This window comes from Vulpes lagopus, chromosome 10 (assembly GCF_018345385.1).
Source record: "Vulpes lagopus strain Blue_001 chromosome 10, ASM1834538v1, whole genome shotgun sequence".
In the NCBI taxonomy this organism is placed as follows: Eukaryota; Metazoa; Chordata; class Mammalia; order Carnivora; family Canidae; genus Vulpes; species Vulpes lagopus.
The window spans coordinates 57072929-57090137 of NC_054833.1; the positions used below are offsets into that span (position 1 = coordinate 57072929).

At 54.5% G+C, this 17209-nt stretch overlaps 3 protein-coding genes across 9 annotated transcripts in view; 2 read left to right on the forward strand and 1 right to left on the reverse strand.

Moving 5' to 3' along the window:
* Window positions 1–246: 246 nt before the first annotated feature.
* On the forward strand, window positions 247–7485 carry MED31 (mediator complex subunit 31). Its single transcript, XM_041772326.1, has 4 exons — window positions 247–382; window positions 1136–1213; window positions 1501–1597; window positions 7049–7485. The coding sequence occupies exons 1-4, from the start codon at window positions 355–357 to the stop codon at window positions 7239–7241; spliced, it is 396 nt and encodes a 131-aa protein (XP_041628260.1). The 5' UTR covers window positions 247–354; the 3' UTR covers window positions 7242–7485.
* A 1078-nt stretch (window positions 7486–8563) lies between these two features.
* TXNDC17 (thioredoxin domain containing 17) lies at window positions 8564–11084 on the reverse strand. The gene is made up of 4 exons (XM_041772327.1): window positions 10832–11084; window positions 9953–10034; window positions 9337–9412; window positions 8564–8742 (listed from the first exon to the last, which is right to left on the reverse strand). Exons 1-4 carry the CDS (start codon window positions 10974–10976, stop codon window positions 8674–8676), a joined length of 372 nt encoding a protein of 123 aa, XP_041628261.1. The 5' UTR covers window positions 10977–11084; the 3' UTR covers window positions 8564–8673.
* Window positions 11085–11300: 216 nt separating this feature from the next.
* Window positions 11301–17209, forward strand: part of KIAA0753 (KIAA0753 ortholog) — a 44996-nt gene continuing 39087 nt past the window's right edge. The window contains exons 1-2 of one of the 7 annotated variants that reach the window (XM_041771049.1): window positions 11301–11652; window positions 16094–16256. In XM_041771049.1, the coding sequence (XP_041626983.1) occupies window positions 16164–16256 (93 nt within the window). In that variant the 5' untranslated portion in view covers window positions 11301–11652; window positions 16094–16163. Of the gene's footprint in view, window positions 11653–14286; window positions 14380–14912; window positions 15588–16093; window positions 16257–17209 lie in introns of those variants that run through there. The other 6 variants (XM_041771051.1, XM_041771052.1, XM_041771054.1 and 3 more) reach the window with 6 other exon arrangements.

Sequence of the window (17209 nt, forward strand, 5' to 3'; positions counted from 1 at the left end):
GTTGGATCACCTGCGCCGGGCCGCGCTCCGGCCGCTGGGCGTTCTCCCGGCTGAGGACTGCCCCCGCGGGAGACCCCACCGAGGCGATGTAGGCGCTCCCGGAGGCGCTCGGGACCCCCGCGGCTACGTCACTGGGCGAGCAGAGAGGCGGGGACAGGACCCCTCCCGCGCTCGGAGCGCCCCAGCTCCGCCCCTCGCCCCTTGCGAGTCTGCGCGAGGCCGGTGGGCGGGGCCTGAGAGGACCGCCCCGCCTCGCATCCCATACTGCCCCGCGACAGGAAGTGGGGCCGCAGCTTCCGGGGCCTTCGGGAAGCTGCTCGTCGTGCTGGTGACGTCTCGGCGCTTTTGCTGGCGATGGCCGCCGCCGTCGCTATGGAGACAGGTAGGTAGCGGCCGGAGCCCTGGCAAACACAGCTACAGCTACAGCTGGCTGGTTTCCTCCTCCAGCTTCCCCCAGGACTCCTGTGTGACGTGACTTCGGCGGGGCTCCTGTCCGCGGCTACCTCCTTCTCGCTTGCCGCGCAGACGCCGACCACCCCCCAGCCTCAGCCCCTCCCGGGCCCCGACCCCCCGGCCTCCCGACTTCTCCTGGGCCCCGAGCCCCCGGCCCCCACCCCCCGGCCTCCCGACCCATCCCAGGCTCTGGCCCCCCAGCCTCCGGGCTCTGACACCCCCCTCCCCCGGGCGTTCCAAATCCTGCCGCCCGAACCAGTCCCCCTCCCCGCCAGGTCCTAGCGGGAGCATACTCGCCCCCTCCTCTTGCTTAGCTTGCAGCCCTCCGCCACTGGTCACCCTGGAGGTCCTGGGGAGTGGCTGCCAGAGGGTGAACATCCTGCCTAGGGGGCGCCCGCTTCCTTGGACTTCTCCTTAAGGAGTTACTGGTCTCATTAATCAGGGCCCTGCTCTCTAGACTTGGGAGGAAACGGCCCTCTCTTCCCACATCCAGCTTAGGACAATCATCCCTGCCTTATGCCTTCAGAGATACTCTCAGCAATACTCAGAACACTCCACTGCTGTTTTCTTTCTACAAACCAGCACTTTAGATAGTCACCTTTATTTTTTGTTGTTGTTGTTTATTTTATTTTATTTTTTAGTCACCTTTATTTTGGATGATTTTTGCTCACTTCCCTCCTAGATGATGCCGGAAATCGACTTCGGTTTCAGTTGGAGCTGGAATTTGTGCAGTGCCTAGCCAACCCCAATTATCTTAACTGTAAGTCCTTGAGCTCTTACTGACTTGAGTAGCTGTTAGTGATCTCTGGCAGAAGAACTGAAGTTCCTAATGATACCTATTTTTATATGTTCTCAATCCAGTGGAATTAACTGCTACGCTTATACTGGTGTGTGTGAGAACAAATTGGGACTTATGTTCTGCATTTAGTGTGTGTTGGTGGTGGGGAAGTTATATAAGTAGATGCTTTATGTGAGGGGTCACAAATCAGTAGTCCGAGGATTGGTTTGCTCTACAGATTTTTTTGTTTGTTTGTTTATGCCTTTCAGTTCTTGCCCAAAGAGGTTACTTCAAAGACAAAGCTTTTGTTAATTATCTTAAGTACTTGCTTTACTGGAAAGAACCAGAATATGCCAAGTATCTAAAGTAAGTTTAATTTTTATAGTCCTAAATATGTGTATAGTTATTATATTAAAAAATACTGATATTTGACAGATTTTCTCGTTTCACATTGGAAAAAAGTATATTTTGAATCTCTCCACTTCTTTCAGTTGCCTCCACCATAATACAAAGCCACCCCCTCTCCAGCTTGGATTATTGCGGTGTCCACCCCCCTGCTTCTCCCTGCTTGTGCTCTTACCTTCCTCCTGTGTCCTCCCTCCCCCAAGCCAAACCAAGCAAAACAGTTTTCCACAGGGAAGCCAACTTGATCTTTCAAAAATGTAAATTATGACGTGATATTTTCTTGCTTAAAACCTCCCAGTGGTTTCCCATTGCATGTGAAACAAAATCCTCTCTCTTTTCTCAGGTCTCTCTTTATCTATCTACCACTCACTCCATCTCACTGAATTTCTGACCCTAATGAACCCACAGTCTGTAGATGCAGTGGTATTGCCTGAGGCTGAAGATTAAAGAACATCAGGTACTTAGAAAGAAGGTTTTCTGGAGGAGGTGACCTTACCTGACTCTTAATACAGGCATTCCTTGGATACTGTCAATGTGGTTCCAGGCCACTGCAATGCGGTGAATATTGCAATAAAGTGACCCAAGTTTTGGGGTTTTCTAGTGCATATAAGGGTTATGTTAACACTGTAGCATTAAGTCAAGAAAGAGGTACATACCTTAATTTAAAAATATTGTTAAAAAACACTGTCATCTGAGGTTTTATGGAGTCTGATCACAGATCACCCTAACAAATACAATGATAAAAGTTTGAAATGTGAGAATTATCAAATAATGACAGAAAGTGAGCAAATGTAGTTGGAAAAATGGTGCCCATAGACTTGCTTGCTGATGGGTTGCCACACGCCTTTAATTTGTAAACAAAAAGTCCAAAAAACAAACCCAAACCAGTGTGTCTATAACTGCTGTGCCTCCTCTGTGTCAAGCATCCCACTTGTTTCAACCTTGAAACCATCCCTCTTCTTTGTCTTCACTAGATAGTCAGAAAGCAATAGTTGAACTTCTTGTCTTTCTTTTAAACAAACAACGTTTGATAGGAAAATGATTCAGACTTGTACTTTATCCAAGTCACTTTTTATTTTTTTTATTTTTATTTTTTTTCCAAGTCACTTTTTTGATCTGTGTCAACTGATTCACAAAACGCACATCCTTCTCCCTGCAGGACCCTGTACACCCTGACTGCTCCTTTATGAACAGCCACTTATTCATTGAATAATCCGGAGAAAAGCTTTTTCATTAGCTGTTGTGTGCATGTGTAGACTTGGAGACTCCATTTTGACCTGGAGACACAAGCAAGGTCGAGTTCAGGGCTGGCCGTCTACACTCTGCATGGGTCCAATGAGCACCTGTTCTCCATTTAGGGACAGTTGCACCATTAGCTGGATACTGGAAAGTTTTTCCTTATTTTGGGATATAATAGATCTCTGTGTAGCTTCAACCCATTTTTCCAGTTTTGTTCCTGAATTAACCCTGAACCAGTCTGTGCCCTCTGGAGGCACCTGCCTGGAGGCTCACATTTGGGAAGGGTTACAAGTTGACCCCTATGGGCGTTCAGCCGGCACAGGGTTTGTTTGTTTCATAGTCACCAACATTTGAAGATCGTCAAGTCTCCTACAATGATCCACATTCTGGAGGAGCTGATAGCTTCAGGTCCTTGTGCTTCCAGGTCGGTTCCTAGCTGAGATGAGCCGCCTCGCAGGCCTGCACCACCTGACCTGCTTCAGCAGGAGCCAGCACCTGCACCCATGGTGGGCTCCTCACATCCGTGCTTCTCACCACCTTCAGCCACTTCTCAGCGCTCTCCTTTGGCTATTTGGCAGTTGTGCCTTTCACTGCGCAGCCAAGATCTAAACACAGGCCTTTAGATGTGGTTAGGGTACGCTGCAGCAGACACATTTCTTCACGTGGGCATGACCCTGGAGTTGATGTTACTGTGCTTGGGCGGGGGAGGGGGGAGGATGCCTTTGCTGGCTTGCTGGGAACTCCTTGTCTCCTCAGGCCCTTCACTTTCAGTTCTTCTTTTTCTTTGTTGGTGCTATTAGCTGAGTTCTCCATTTATGTCTTACTTTTTATTTTTATTTTTTTTTTTTATTTTTTTTTTTTTATTTATTTTTTTTTTTTTATGTCTTACTTTTTAAAAATCTAAGTGCAGAACTTCCCTTTTGTATCTTTTATTTCCTCTTATTGGTTAATGCTGTAATTGTAGCTCATAAAAATATCTATTCTCATACTGTTATTTAATGTACTCTGAGCATTGTTTTTGCAGGTTTGAGATATGATCACTGCTTGTTTAAATTCCATTAATGACTAAATGCTACTTGAGACCATTCTCTTGGTTGTCACATTAGTTTATTTTCCAGATGAGGAAGCTAAACCTGAGAGAGGTTGGGGACCTTCTATGAGGTCCCCCATCTGGTGAGTGGCAGAGGTGGTCTTTAAACCCAGGTCTCTTCTTTTCTTTTCTCTTTTTTCTTTTCTTTTCTTTTCTTTCTTTTCTTTTTTCTTTTTCTTTTTCTTTTTCTTTCTTCTCTTTCTTCTCTTTTCTCTTTTCTCTTCTTTTCTTCTTTTCTTCTTTCTCTCTCTTTTCTCTTTTCTTTCTTTTCTTTTCTTTTCTTTTCTTTCTTTCTTTCTTTCTTTCTTTCTTTCTTTCTTTCTTTCTTTCTTTCTTTCTTTCTTTCTTTCTTTCTTTTCTTGAGAGGAGTGGGGGAGGGATGAGCAGAGGGAGAGGGGGAATCTGAAGCAGACTCCATGCCCAGTGCAGAGCCCAACAGGGGCTCAATCCCCCAACCCTGAGGTCACGACTTGAGCTGAAATCCAGTCAGATGCTTCACCGACTGAGCCCGCCAGGCACCCTTCAAACCTGGATCTTCTTAACTACCAATGCCTGCATGGAAAGGAAAGAGCCAGGTTAGGTGTGAGCAGGGGCATTTCAGGCGAAGCTGCCAACAGCTACAAGCAATTGTACTTTTGGAGTGTAGACAGTGTACTTTTTTAGAAGGACCCCATACCCCACTGGTGTGGTCCTCAGAGCAGCAACATTGTTGTCACGGGAGCCTGTTTAGAAATGCAGAGCTCAGGCCCCACCCCGACCTACCTGATCAGTCAGAATCTGCACTTAAGGGGATCCCTGGGAGGCTCGGCAGTTTGGCGCCTGCCTTCAGCCCAGGGCCTGATCCTGGAGACCCAGGATCGAGTTCCACATCCTGCTCCCTGCATGGAGCCTGATTCTCCCTCTGCCTGTGTCTCTGCCTCTCTCTCTCTTTCTCTGTCTCATGAATAAATAAATACAATCTTTAAAAAAAAATCTGCACTTAAGAAATGATTCATATGCTCATTAAAATTTGAGAATCCTTAGTAATATACTGTTTTCACACTTCAGCCATTTGTATACTGCTTGCACAGTTACGCCTCTGTGTGTTCTCTGTAGAAGTTATCTTGGGCAACCCTGGTGGCTTAGTGGTTTAGTGCTGCCTTTGGCCCAGGGCATGATCCTGGAGACCCGGGATCAATTCCCACGTCGGGCTCCCTGCATGGAGCTTGCTTCTCCCTCTGCCTGTGTCTCTGCCTCTCTTTCTCTCTGTGTCTCTCATGAATAAATAAATAAATAAAATCTTAAAAAAAAAAAAAGTTTTCTTAATGGACTCACTTAGATTTTGTACCTTTTCTATTTGAAATAATGTCACGTACAAAATAGCTGGAAAAAAATAGTAAAGAGAATTCCTGTATATTCTTCACCCAGATATTGTAAATGTTAACATCTTCCTGAGAACATTGATGTTAATATATTCTGTAGTCTGCAGACCATTCTGATTTTTTTTTAAAGATTTTATTTATTCATGAAAGAGAGAGAGGCAGAGACACAGGCAGAGGGAGAAGCAGGTTCCATGCAGGGAGCCTGATGTGGGACTCGATGTGTCCCCCCATTATGATTTTGTTGGCTGTCTCATTAATGTGCTGTGTCTGAGGCAGTACCCAGTCTAGGCTTCTAGGTGACATTTTGTCTCTGGGTCTTCTTAGTCTTAACCTGAGTTTCCTGGTACTATTTCCCTTATACCTGTGACCCCAAAGTGATACTGTAAGCTTCTTGGTATATCCCACCAGGGTTCCTAGGAAGTCAACCTGACCTACTACTTGTGATGTTAATTTTGATCCCTTGGTTGAGGTGGTGGCTGCCAGGTTTCTCCATGTCAAGTTACTAGTTTTCCTTTGTATTTAGTAAGTATCTTGTGAGGAAATTTTTTGAGACTATGTAAACTCTTTGTTTCACGTTATCCTTCTACCCCCTAATTTTGGCTCTATGGAACAATTTTTACTGCTCTATGGAACGATTTTTACTGTGATTTTCTATAATTTTTTTCTATGTTTTTTTGTTGTAGTTTAGGCATAAGGAAGGAACATTCTCTTATTCCCTGTTTATTTAAAAGTTATATCCGTGTGGACTCTTGGATTCTATTTATCTCTTGGATTGTAATCATGTGTTTTCTTGGTGCAGATTTGGCCTGTAGGAGCCCCTTCAGGTTGGCTCCTGAGTACCTGGGACATATGCCCTTAGTGTTTTGAGTACTTGGCTTTCTGGTACTACATAAATGTCCCCAGCTCATCTTATGGAATCAGCCATTTCCCCCATGGAACGCTGGAAGATACTGTTGGAAATGTATGATCTGGGTGCTGAGTGTGCTTATTGGTACCACAGGGTCCTTTCTTCTAGGCCATCTTTGGAAGGGGTGTGTGTGTGTGTGTGTGTGTGTTTGTATTATTGTGTCTACTTCTAATCTTGAAAAGTGATCATGCTGATGTTTTCAACTGCTGCTCCATAACATAGGTCCATCCTAGCCTCCCGCCTTTCCCGGTAACTCCTTTTTTCATAGTCGGAAACTTGGCTTTTGTTATCTACGGTGTATTATTCACTTACTTGGCTGCTCAGGTTTAGAGTGTATGTGAAGTAATTCCAGAATTGCTCTATCCTCATGGGACTCTAGAACACAATGTTCATACATAGTTCTTTGTGAAATGGACTCGCTTTTGAATAAAAGTTGTCTTTATCACTATTGATGGAAAACCAGTAGTTATCAATTAAACAGATAATTACTAAAATAGAGTGTTCATCTTCCTCACCTTGGATGCCATTAGAATAGAGTAGCTTGGTTTGCCCTCAAGGCTTGATTCTGCCTACCAGTTATTGTGTGGTCTTGGGCAGATTGTTGAATCTTTCTGAACTTTTTTTACTTTTTGAAAATTTTGCATCTTGCTGGCTCTTGCTGCCTGGCTTCTCTGCATTAGCAGGGAAAGAGAAGTGACCTGAGACAATGTTCTAGAAACGGCCGGTTCCAAGATCACTTTGAGTGAGTGACTGGACTGCAGCTTGGTGCTGTTGACTGGATCACGTGGATGACTAACTTATGCCCTTAAATCCAGGTACCCTCAGTGTCTGCACATGTTAGAGCTGCTTCAGTATGAACACTTCCGCAAGGAGCTGGTGAATGCTCAGTGCGCCAAGTTCATTGACGAGCAGCAGATTCTGCATTGGCAGCACTACTCGAGGAAGCGGATGCGCCTTCAGCAAGCCCTGGCCGAGCAGCAGCAGCAGAACCACGCGGCGGGAAAATGAAACCCTGGGGCCACCCCGGTCCTGATGTGTACATGTTGCTTTTGTACCATGAACACACAGACTCTCTAGCTGCCTTGGCGGGGGTAGCACCTAGAAGCTTTAGTGTACTGTTTCATCCAAATAACTTTCTCTTGTTAATAGATTACTTCTGTCAACCAGCGTTGTTCTACTTTGGTTTCCTTGTGAATTTGTAAGTTACTAGTACTTAACCAACTGAATAAAAACAAACGTTAGGTGATTTAAACCAGCCCAAGGATGCAGTGAGGGATGGGGTAAGGTGGGGGGGGGGGGCACCAAACGTTCCGAATTCTGAGCCGAGCTCTGTTCCCCACATACAGTGGGGCCTGGGCAAGTCCATTGCCTCTGACCTTCCTGTCTTCTTGTCTACAGAATAAGAGGAACAGAGTCAGTGATTTCCTTAAATGAGAGCAGGATCTGCAGGAAGGAGTTACATCACCACTTGCTGTGCGAGAGGGCTTCAAGAAACAGTTGTTGGCAGTCACTGACCTACTCGTGGTGGGGAGATAGATCAGTGGCTAACTTCTAATTGGACTCTTGACTTTGGACTAGAATAAGGATGAGAAGCCTCAAATATGTGCAGTCATCCAACCGCTAACATTTATGTGGCATGTGCTTCATCTGTTCATGGTTCACCTGCAGAACCAGGCTTGTCTGCAGTTACACAGCTCAGAACTGCTCATCAGTGTCACTTATGCATGAATTGGGGCTCTTGCCACTATGAGGTTATATAACAGTCTCCAAGCTCTCTCTGCCACCCACCTCATCCAGCATAGTAAAAGCAAAGTGCCTGCAGTGAGTAGAGGCTGGATTAAGTGTGCTCTGCTCTCCACTGGTTAGGTTCAGTTCCACTTTCTAGAGCCAAAGAAGATGCTTTAGGAGTAACAGTTCTTTATAAATTTGTAGCATTTATGGTAAAAGATGCCAACTCCTTTTGAGATTTGGAATTTGTTTTCTGTACTGATAGAGACTTTTAGACATTTCTGTCACCTCCATAATCCATTCCCTTGTGCTATTACTGTCACCCTTGAAGACTTATCTTACCTACATCTTAAAGATTCCCATATATTACAAGCAAATTGAGAGGTTTATGAGCATTTTAATAACACTTAAAAAAAAAAAAGATTTTATTTGACAGAGAGAACACAAGCAGGGGGAAAGGCAGAGGGAGAAGCAGACTCCAGGCTGAGCAGGGAGCCCGATGTGGAGCTTCCAGGACCCTGAGATCATGACCTGAGCTGAAGGCAGACGCTCAACCAACTGAGCCACCCAGACGTCCCTTAATGGCACTTTTTAGACATAAATCATTTTTTACATCATTTATTTATTGCTAACATAAATTCAAAGCAAGTATGCAATTGCCTTTATACTACAGCAAATCAGGAATTCAAGACACAATTGCTATCATCAAATCTTAATCTTCAGAGAACAACATCTCCACGAGATTGGCCTGAAGACACTCAGATTCCACCAGTTTTTGAGGCTGTAAGAGAACAGTCTAATCTTACCTGACAGCTACAAAACTGTTATTGGGAGGGAATGTGGTGTTCCACCTGGAGTGACACAAATCTCACAGCAGAGAACTTATCGCCTTTCAAAAACTATCAACTAGTTGTAACAAGTCTTATGAAATAGTTAAGCTACTTGGCTCTGCATACTAAGACAAGAGACAGCAAGCCCAGTGCTATTCCCTCCCCTCAGCTCTTTAATTTAGAATGCCAGGGCCATGGCTAAACTTTCAATGAGGATTCTGGGTGAAATGGGAAACAAGTACTGTGCTAGTGTAAGAAATGAGGTGTTTACCACCATTCTGAGCAGTGAGCGGCACTTAAGAGAATTTTAAAATGGAGTGCCTTTTACAAAGCATGAAGATAAAATGTTTAGATATTTGCATTATTAATAGTCTATTGGAATTAGCCCCAGGGATGGACAGCCAGTCTGTTTATTTTTAATGCACTCTGAAGACCAATGTGATATTTGGGATGAAACGCCAAGATCTTTTCAAATTTGAATCCAGAACAAAGAGTTCTGATGTGGTGAATTGTAGCCCCAGCATGATGAAAACAAAGACACTTACTGTTCCATATTTAAGTAGTGTAGGCACTGCTGTTACTTTCAGGTTTTTTCTGAAGTCATTATTTGGATCTTTCCAACTGTTTTGAAAAGAAAAAGTGATCATGGTTTCTTGTAGGTTACTTAATATTTGATATATTCCCACATTTAGTCTTTTAGTAATCACTTTTTGTTGTAAACATCAAACCTTGAGGGTTATGACTTTGGGACTATGCACAGTTTTTCTTCTTTTTTTAAAGATTTATTCATGAGAAACAGAGAGAGAGGCAGAGACAGGCAGAGGGAGAAGCGGGCTCCTTGCAGGAGCCCGAGGATCACGACCCCAGCAGAAGGCAGACGCCCAACTGCTGAGCCACCCAGGCGTCCTCACGTCTTTTAAAGCGTGACTATGATCTCAAATAAACGTAGACTGCTAAGTTCTGAACTAATAATAAGCCAAATTCATTGACGTCACCTGTAACATAAGCAGATAAATGCTCAAAATTTGTACATTCACTTCTAATGGCACGACTTTCCCCACTCCTGAGGACGGAGAACCTGAGTCCGGAGGCCCCTCCCGCCTAAGTCTGCAAAGGTCCAGAGCCATGTCTGGGAAGTAAAGGGAAGGCACACACACTTACTAAGGTCTCTCTCCCACTTGGCAGTAAATGAACACACATCCTTCACTAATATGCTTCAGCCCCTCTCGCACGACAGGCTCAGCTTGAAAAACAAAACAAAAAAGGTATAAATAATTACATATGAGCTGTGGAACGTGGCACAGAGAAATGACATCTGGGTGAGTAGGCAGGCTTGCACCTGCCCTGAGAGCAGCAGTACCCGTGCCCCGAGAGCGTCCTGAGCGCCCTGGAGAGGCAGGATGGCTGATTCACAGGCATGGAGTGCCGGGGAGTGGGGGGGGGACCAGCAGGGCTAGGGACCCAAGGAGCTGGATAGGGTGCTGGACGGGCTGAAGCCGGGGGGGTTGGGGGAACAGCAGGGCTAGGGGCCTGGGGTGCTGGACGGGGTGTTGGGGTGGAGCGGGAAGGCGGGGGTGGGAGGAGCAGGGCTAGGGGCCGGGGTGCTGGACGGGCTGGAGCGGGAAGGCGGGGGTGGGGGGAGCAGGGCTAGGGGCCGGGGTGCTGGACGGGGTGTTGGGGTGGAGCGGGAAGGCGGGGGTGGGGGGAGCAGGGCTAGGGGCCGGGGTGCTGGACGGGCTGGAGCGGGAAGGCGGGGGTGGGGGGAGCAGGGCTAGGGGCCGGGGTGCTGGACGGGGTGTTGGGGTGGAGCGGGAAGGCGGGGGTGGGGGGAGCAGGGCTAGGGGCCGGGGTGCTGGACGGGCTGGAGCGGGAAGGCGGGGGTGGGGGGAGCAGGGCTAGGGGCCGGGGTGCTGGACGGGGTGTTGGGGTGGAGCGGGAAGGCGGGGGTGGGGGGAGCAGGGCTAGGGGCCGGGGTGCTGGACGGGCTGGAGCTGGGGGAGCAGGAGGACTAGCCACGGGCGCCCCCGCCCCCCGCCTCACCCTGCACGCAGTCGGGGCACCAGCTCCTGCCCCCGGCGTCTTTGGAGCCGGTGAAGTAGGCGAAGATGGTCTTGCCGTGGTGCTGCTCCACCGCCCGGCTGAACTCCTCGAAGCCGGACACGCTCACCTCCTCGCAGCCCGCCATCTGGACAGCGCGCCGCGCTGGGCTGGCCGGGACCCCGAGAGGCTGGGGCTCCGGGCCGGACAGCCTGCAGGGCGGGGCGCGGCTGCTTCCGGCGGGGTTGGCAGCAGGGGCGGGGCCGGCCGCAGGGGCGGGGCTGGCCGCAGGGGCGGGGGGGCCGGCATCAGGGGCGGGGCGGGCAGCGGGGGCGGGGCGGGCAGCAGGAGCGGGGCTGGCAGCGGGGGCGGGGGGGCCGGCATCAGGGGCGGGGCGGGCAGCGGGGGCGGGGGGGCCGACGGCAGGGGCGGGGGGGCCGGCGGCAGGGGCGGGGCCGACGGCAGGGGCGGGGCGGGCGGCAGGGGTGGGGCCGACGGCAGGGGCGGTCCGCGGCGCTACGGAGGCCTCAGGCGGCCATACGGCGTCGGTGTTGCCCCTGTGCGCCCGTCTCTCCGCGCCCCCGGCGCCGGCCCTACGCTGATAGCCGAGTCTCTGCCCCAGCCGCCCCGGCCCCGGCCCCGGCCCCATGAGCGGTGGCTGCCCGGCCCGCCGCCACGCCGCCCGGGGACCCCTGGCTGGCTCGAGAGCCCTAACGGCTCCCAGGCCGCCCCGCGCCCGTTGCTATGGCGACCGGGCGAGCGGCCGGAAGCTCGGCCTAGCCGGCTCCCAGGCGGCCTCCCGGTAGCCGCCGCGCCGCAGGCAGGTGGGCTCGGGCCGGGACTGGGGGGTGCCGGGAGGTCGCGCCGGGAGCCGCGCCCCGGGCGCTGGGGACGCCGAGCCGCCCGAGCAGCGCGCTCCTGCCGCGTGTGGGGGTCCCCGGGGCGGGGTCGGGGCGGCGGCGGCGGGGTGCGTGCGCGCGTGCGGCCGGGAAGGCGGTAGGGGAGCGCGCGGGCCTGCGGCCATGAGCGGGGCGGCCGGCCGCTGCGTGGGGCCCAGCCGGCCGGGGCGGGGGCGCGGGCAGCCGTGGGGGAGGCGGTGCCCCGCGGGGACGCCGCGAGGCCGGGGAGCGGGCCGTCGGGCCCGGGGCGCCGCGTGGGAGGCGCGCTGCGTGAGCGCGGACAGGCCACCCGGCTTCGGGCAGCCGCCGGGGACGGGGGCCGCGGCGGGGGCCGGGGGGCCGGAGGCGGCGGGGAGCCCTGGCGCCGCAGGCCCCGTAGCGGGGGCCCCGGGGGTCGTGTGGGTGGACGGCGCGGTTGGGGAGCCCCAGGTGGTGGGGCCGGTGGGGTCGGTGTGGGTGACCGGGGCCGGGGCGGAGGCGGAGAGGGAGGGGGCGGCGGGCCCGAGCCCCCGGGGCTGCGAGAGGAAGGGGCGGCCGGGCTCCGCGGGCCACGAGAGCATCCTGGAACTGTGGCTAAAGGTGCAGGCCGTGCGGGCGGCCTCGGGGTGCGGGGCGGGCAGCAGGGTGCAGCTCCACCCGGTGCCGGTGGAGGGCCCGCTCGAAAGGGGCATCCCGGGCCGGGCTTCCTGGGTGGAGACAAGCCGCGCTGGCCTCACGGGGCCCTGGGTGAAGGGGCAGGCCGGGGTGGCCCCCCGGGCACCAGGACTGTCCGCCGCTCCTGGGCCAGGGGCTGGCTGGTGCGGGCAGCAACAGGCTGTGGGGCTGCTCCCCGGGGGTGTGCCCACCACCCTGGCCACCAGTTGTGGGCTTGTCCCCCACATGGTGGGGAGGGGGCAGGCTGTGGGGGTGCCCCGGGCCACGGGGTGGCCTGAGGCCATGCAGAGAGAGGTGGGCTGTCCATGGGACAGGAGGCAGTCGCCGCTGGTGCCCAGGGCGTTAGCTGGAGAGGCAGTCTGCGGGGACACCCCAGGCCTATGGGGAAGTGGACAGGCTGCAAGGGTGCCCCATGCCGTGGGGGCACCCAGAGGCTTGGAAGGGGAAGCCACCCCTGCGGGTGCCCTGGACATATGGCGGAGGATGCAGGCTGCAGAAGAGATGGGCTCCGGGGTTGTTCCTGGCATATGGGGCACTGGACAACCAGTTGGGGTGCCTTGTGCTACGGCGGAGGAAACCAGATTTGGGGGTGACCCAGGATTCAGGGACAGAGAACAGACTGTGTGGGTAGAGACAGACCCTGGAGGTGATCCAGGGCCCTGGGCAGCCATGCACGCAGCAGAGATGTGTGGTCATGCCACGCAGGAGGTGGGCTCTGGGGGCGCTCCAGGCCCGTGGGGGGTAGGGCCGGGAATGGGGAAGGACACTGGCTGTGGGAGCGTGCCAGGTCTGTGGGGGGCTGAGCAGCCGGTGGGGGTGTCCCAGGCTGTGCTGCTGCCAGGAGCTCTGGGGGAACAGGCAGGCTACGGGGGCACCGCAGGCCTGTGGGAGAGGCAGCAGGCCCTGGGGGTGCCTCCGGCTGACGCGGTGCCCGGGGTCCCCCAGGGGGACACAGGCAACGGGAACGTTGTGGGGCTGTGGGAAAGGAGGCAGGCTGTGGGGGAGCAGGACGCCCTGGCCACGGCTTTGGAGGTACCCAGGGCTGAGGATCAGGAGGCTGGCTGTGGCGACGTGTCCTGTCTGTGCAGGAGGAGACAGGTTGTGGGCTCGTCTGGCCCCCAGGGGATGCCCGAGTCCACAGTTTTGCCCAAGCACAGGTGTGCCCTGGATGGGGTACCTGCAGCGGTAGGTGTGCCTGGGCCTGGCAGGGGGCCTGCCGCCGTGTGGGTGTCTGGCCCTGCGTGTCGGGAAGGCAGCTCCAGTGAGGTCTGGAACCTGTGGTCCGGGGTTCATGACGTGGCGGGACCCGTGGCCCCCGGGGGACTGTGGTCTATGGGTGAGGATGCTGGTTCTGCAGCCTTCCCCAGGCCATGGGGAAGGAAGCAGGCTCTTGGGGTCCCTGCGGCGCCAGGGCTGGTTGGGGAGGAGACAGGCCCCGGGGATGTCCCGAGATCCTGGGCAAGGAGGCCGAGCACCAGGGCTCCTGCGGCTGCCGAGCCACCTGCAGCTGCTGGGGAACCTGATCCTCTAGGGGTGGAGGCCGGCTCCGGGGCGTTCTCAGGCCTGCCTGGGCGGAGGCTGACTGCGGGGGTGTCCGCAGCAGGCGGGGTGCCCATGGCCCCCAGGACACTGAGGCCTGCCTGGGAGGAGTGCACTTCCGCAGGTGTCGCAGGCCTGTGGGGGCAGAGGGAGGCAGTGCCAGGACACACAGACACCTGGGCTCCCACAGGGCAGGGGGTGCCCAGCACCATTAGGATGCCAGGGCCCAGGGGGGATAGGCTGGGCCCAGGGGTTCCCTCAAGCTTATTAGGGAGACAGGCTGCTGAGGTGCCTGTGATGCTGGCCAATGCTGGCTCTAGGGACGCCTCAGGGGCGTGGGGACAGAGAGGGGTGATGGAGGTGGCTGCTACTGTGGGGGCTGCAGGACCCGTGGACGGAACAGTCGGCGCTGAAGGCCTGTGGAGGAGAGCCAGCGGGTCAGCCACTGAGGCTGCGCAGGTGCCCGTGTCTCTGGGGGTGCTCGCGGCTGTAGGGGTTCCCACAACGGGGCGTGTGCCTGCCGCCGTGTGGGTGACGGGGTGTGTGGAGGAAGAAGGGGCCTCGGGGGAAGAGGCTGGGGCCCCGAGTCTGGAGCTGCCTGGGGAGAGCCAGGCAGCGGGGGTGTCTCCAGCCCGCAGCTACAGAACTGGGTCGTGGAACAGTGGGAGGCCTGACCGGGGAGAGCCCGAGCTGGAGAGTGTGGGTACCGGGTCAGGGCCTGGGACCATACCGGGGGTGGCCCCGGGTTTGAGGCTGGAGGGAGGCCGTGGCCGATTGAGGGGTCTCCCGCAGCAGGGTGGTGGTAGGGCCCCTGGAAGAGAGCTGTGTGGGGGAGGACAGGTTGAGGGGGGCCTCCCAGTAGTGTAGGGAACAGGTGGGGGGGCCTGGGCTCTGGGGGAGGGGGCTTTGGGGGGAGGTGTGGCCTGGCTCATGGACGAGGGCACAGGCTGCAGGGGCATCCCTAGGATGGGAGAAGTGCTTCACAGAGATGTCCTGGGGCCGTCAGTCACAAACGGGGAGGTGTCCTGGCGCCCGGGGGAGGGACAGGCTGCAAAGAGGGGTATCTCCCGCATTTGTACAGGGGGCCGCGTGGGGGTGGGTGTCCCTGGACCATGTGCACGTGTGTATGTGTGGTGTCACTCGAGGTCTCCTGAGGCGGGGTCACCGGGCGTGTCCTAGTAGATAGTGGGTTATGAGGCCTTGGGCTCCAGGGGACGACCTGCAGATGCCCTGGCCCACTCCATGCCCTCTCTGCGCTGCCGTCTCCGCTCACTGTCACCCTATCGCTTGGCCTCCCCGCCTTCCCGGCATCAGGGCCCGAGGCGAAGGGAGTCTTGAACAGCCGTCCTCATGTTCCAGCATGTGTTTCTGTCTCGAAGCAAATCCAGTCTGCAAACCTTGGGTTTATTCAAGCTGAAGTGAGGCATTTATCTCTAAGATCTGGCTGTTCCCCGTTGACTTACTGTAGGATTGTTTGACAGAACAAATACTCCCGTACATTTAAAACTAATCAGTTTGTGGAAAACCAGCTGAATTCAACAAGTGTTGAGTTAAAGCGTCTGCCATGCTCAAAATATCAGAGGAGAGCAAGACAGGCCCTTACCGCCCACGAGCCTTGTCTAGCCGGGACGATGGCACTTATCCCCGTTACCTGGGTAGGTGACCAGGTGAGGCGAGAAAGTGACCTGCATGTGCTGACTGCACGGGTGACTTGGTGTCTGGGGGGCCCTGGTGTGAGCATAGAAGGCCCGCCGTCCCTCAGCCCGTGGTGAGCGGGGCCTCTAGCTAGTTAGTGGCTCCCCCACCCTGCAGGCCTAGGCGAGTGGGCATGCTGAGCCCGCAGGCTGGAACCTGGGCTACCCGCTCCACCTGGCAGTTAGGGCTCGTGACCTCCATTAGGGCTTGTGGACTCGGACCCCTGCTCTCCCGGGGCCCTTGAGATCTGGGATTTGGAGCCACCCAACATGGGGTTGTTAGACTGGCATGCCCCAGTTCTCAGAAAGGAGGATTTCTAAAGCGAGGGCGCTTCTGTAGGTGGAGGACACTGCCCTGGACCTGTCCTGGGGCCCTCGCTGCTTGGCGGGAGGCTGCCACACACGCTCGCCACTCTGTCCCCATCTCTCCTCCCCGCACTGGAACGTGTTGTCCTGACGGCCACTTTCTCTCATTTCAGGCGATGACTGTGGGAGAGCAGTGCTGGCCGGCAGCGAGGCTCCCAGCAGTGGCCCCTGCGCCCTGACGGGATGGGCCCGGGCAGGCCAGCCTCAGCCTGTGCCCACCTGGTGCCCAGCATCCAGGTGGACGGGAGGACTGAGCCCCACATGTGTCAGACCCAGGTACTTCTGTTTGTGTCTTTGCATTTTTCTCATGAGATGTCTTGAACAAAAGCTGGAACAAGAGGACAGTGAACACCTATGAAACTAGCTTTGAGTGGTAGCAGTTGTCAGCGGTCTGTCCCTCTTTCCTCTCAGGTGTTTGCAGGACCACATCCTGATGTCTGGGGTCGACGTTTCAGAGTACTAGGTGCTGTACCGTAGTCCCGAGAGTAAACTCTGCTACATAACCATTTCTATACCTAGCGAAAAGGACAAAATGAGTTCCCTGATATTATCCGGAGGCCAGTTTTCCTTTGGCGCCGCCCTGTTGCTGCCCAAGTGTGTTTTTCCCCAGCACCAAATTTATGACAATGTCGGTATATCAGTGTTGAGTTCCATGTGAACACCAAGATCCTGCCACGAGCTCCCGGTGTTTGCTTCACTGTGTGTCTGACCCTGAGCCCAACGTCGGAGGCAGACACGAGCCCCCTGCCCGCCTCACATGCGCGTCTCCTGTTAGATTCTGGTCTTGGAGCTCATTCTTAGGCTATGTCAGGACGTACACATGTGGTCCTGTTTGCTGAGTTTATACACACATATGCACCTGTGTCACTCATTCCTATATCAGGGCAGAGGTCTTGTCCGTTGCTCTAGAAAGTTCTCCATGCCCCTTCCTACCTTTCAGAGGCCAGTGTCATCGTGGTTTCCCCGCCATGCATTGATTCTGTGTGTTCCCAGTGCTCCTGTGAGTGCTACCACACCCAGCTGCTCTCCTGGGTCAGGCCTCGTTCGGTGGGCGTAACGTGCTGCTGCTGCTCTGCCCGCGCTGATCTCTGGTGAGGGGCACCGTCCCCTAGTGGAGCTGGGATGGCTGGTGTGTTCTTGGTCGCTGTGATGCAGCTGCCATGAGGCCCTGGTACACCTCTGGGTAATTGTGAAGTAGAGTCACTGGGTCATGGGTGGGTGTGTGTTCA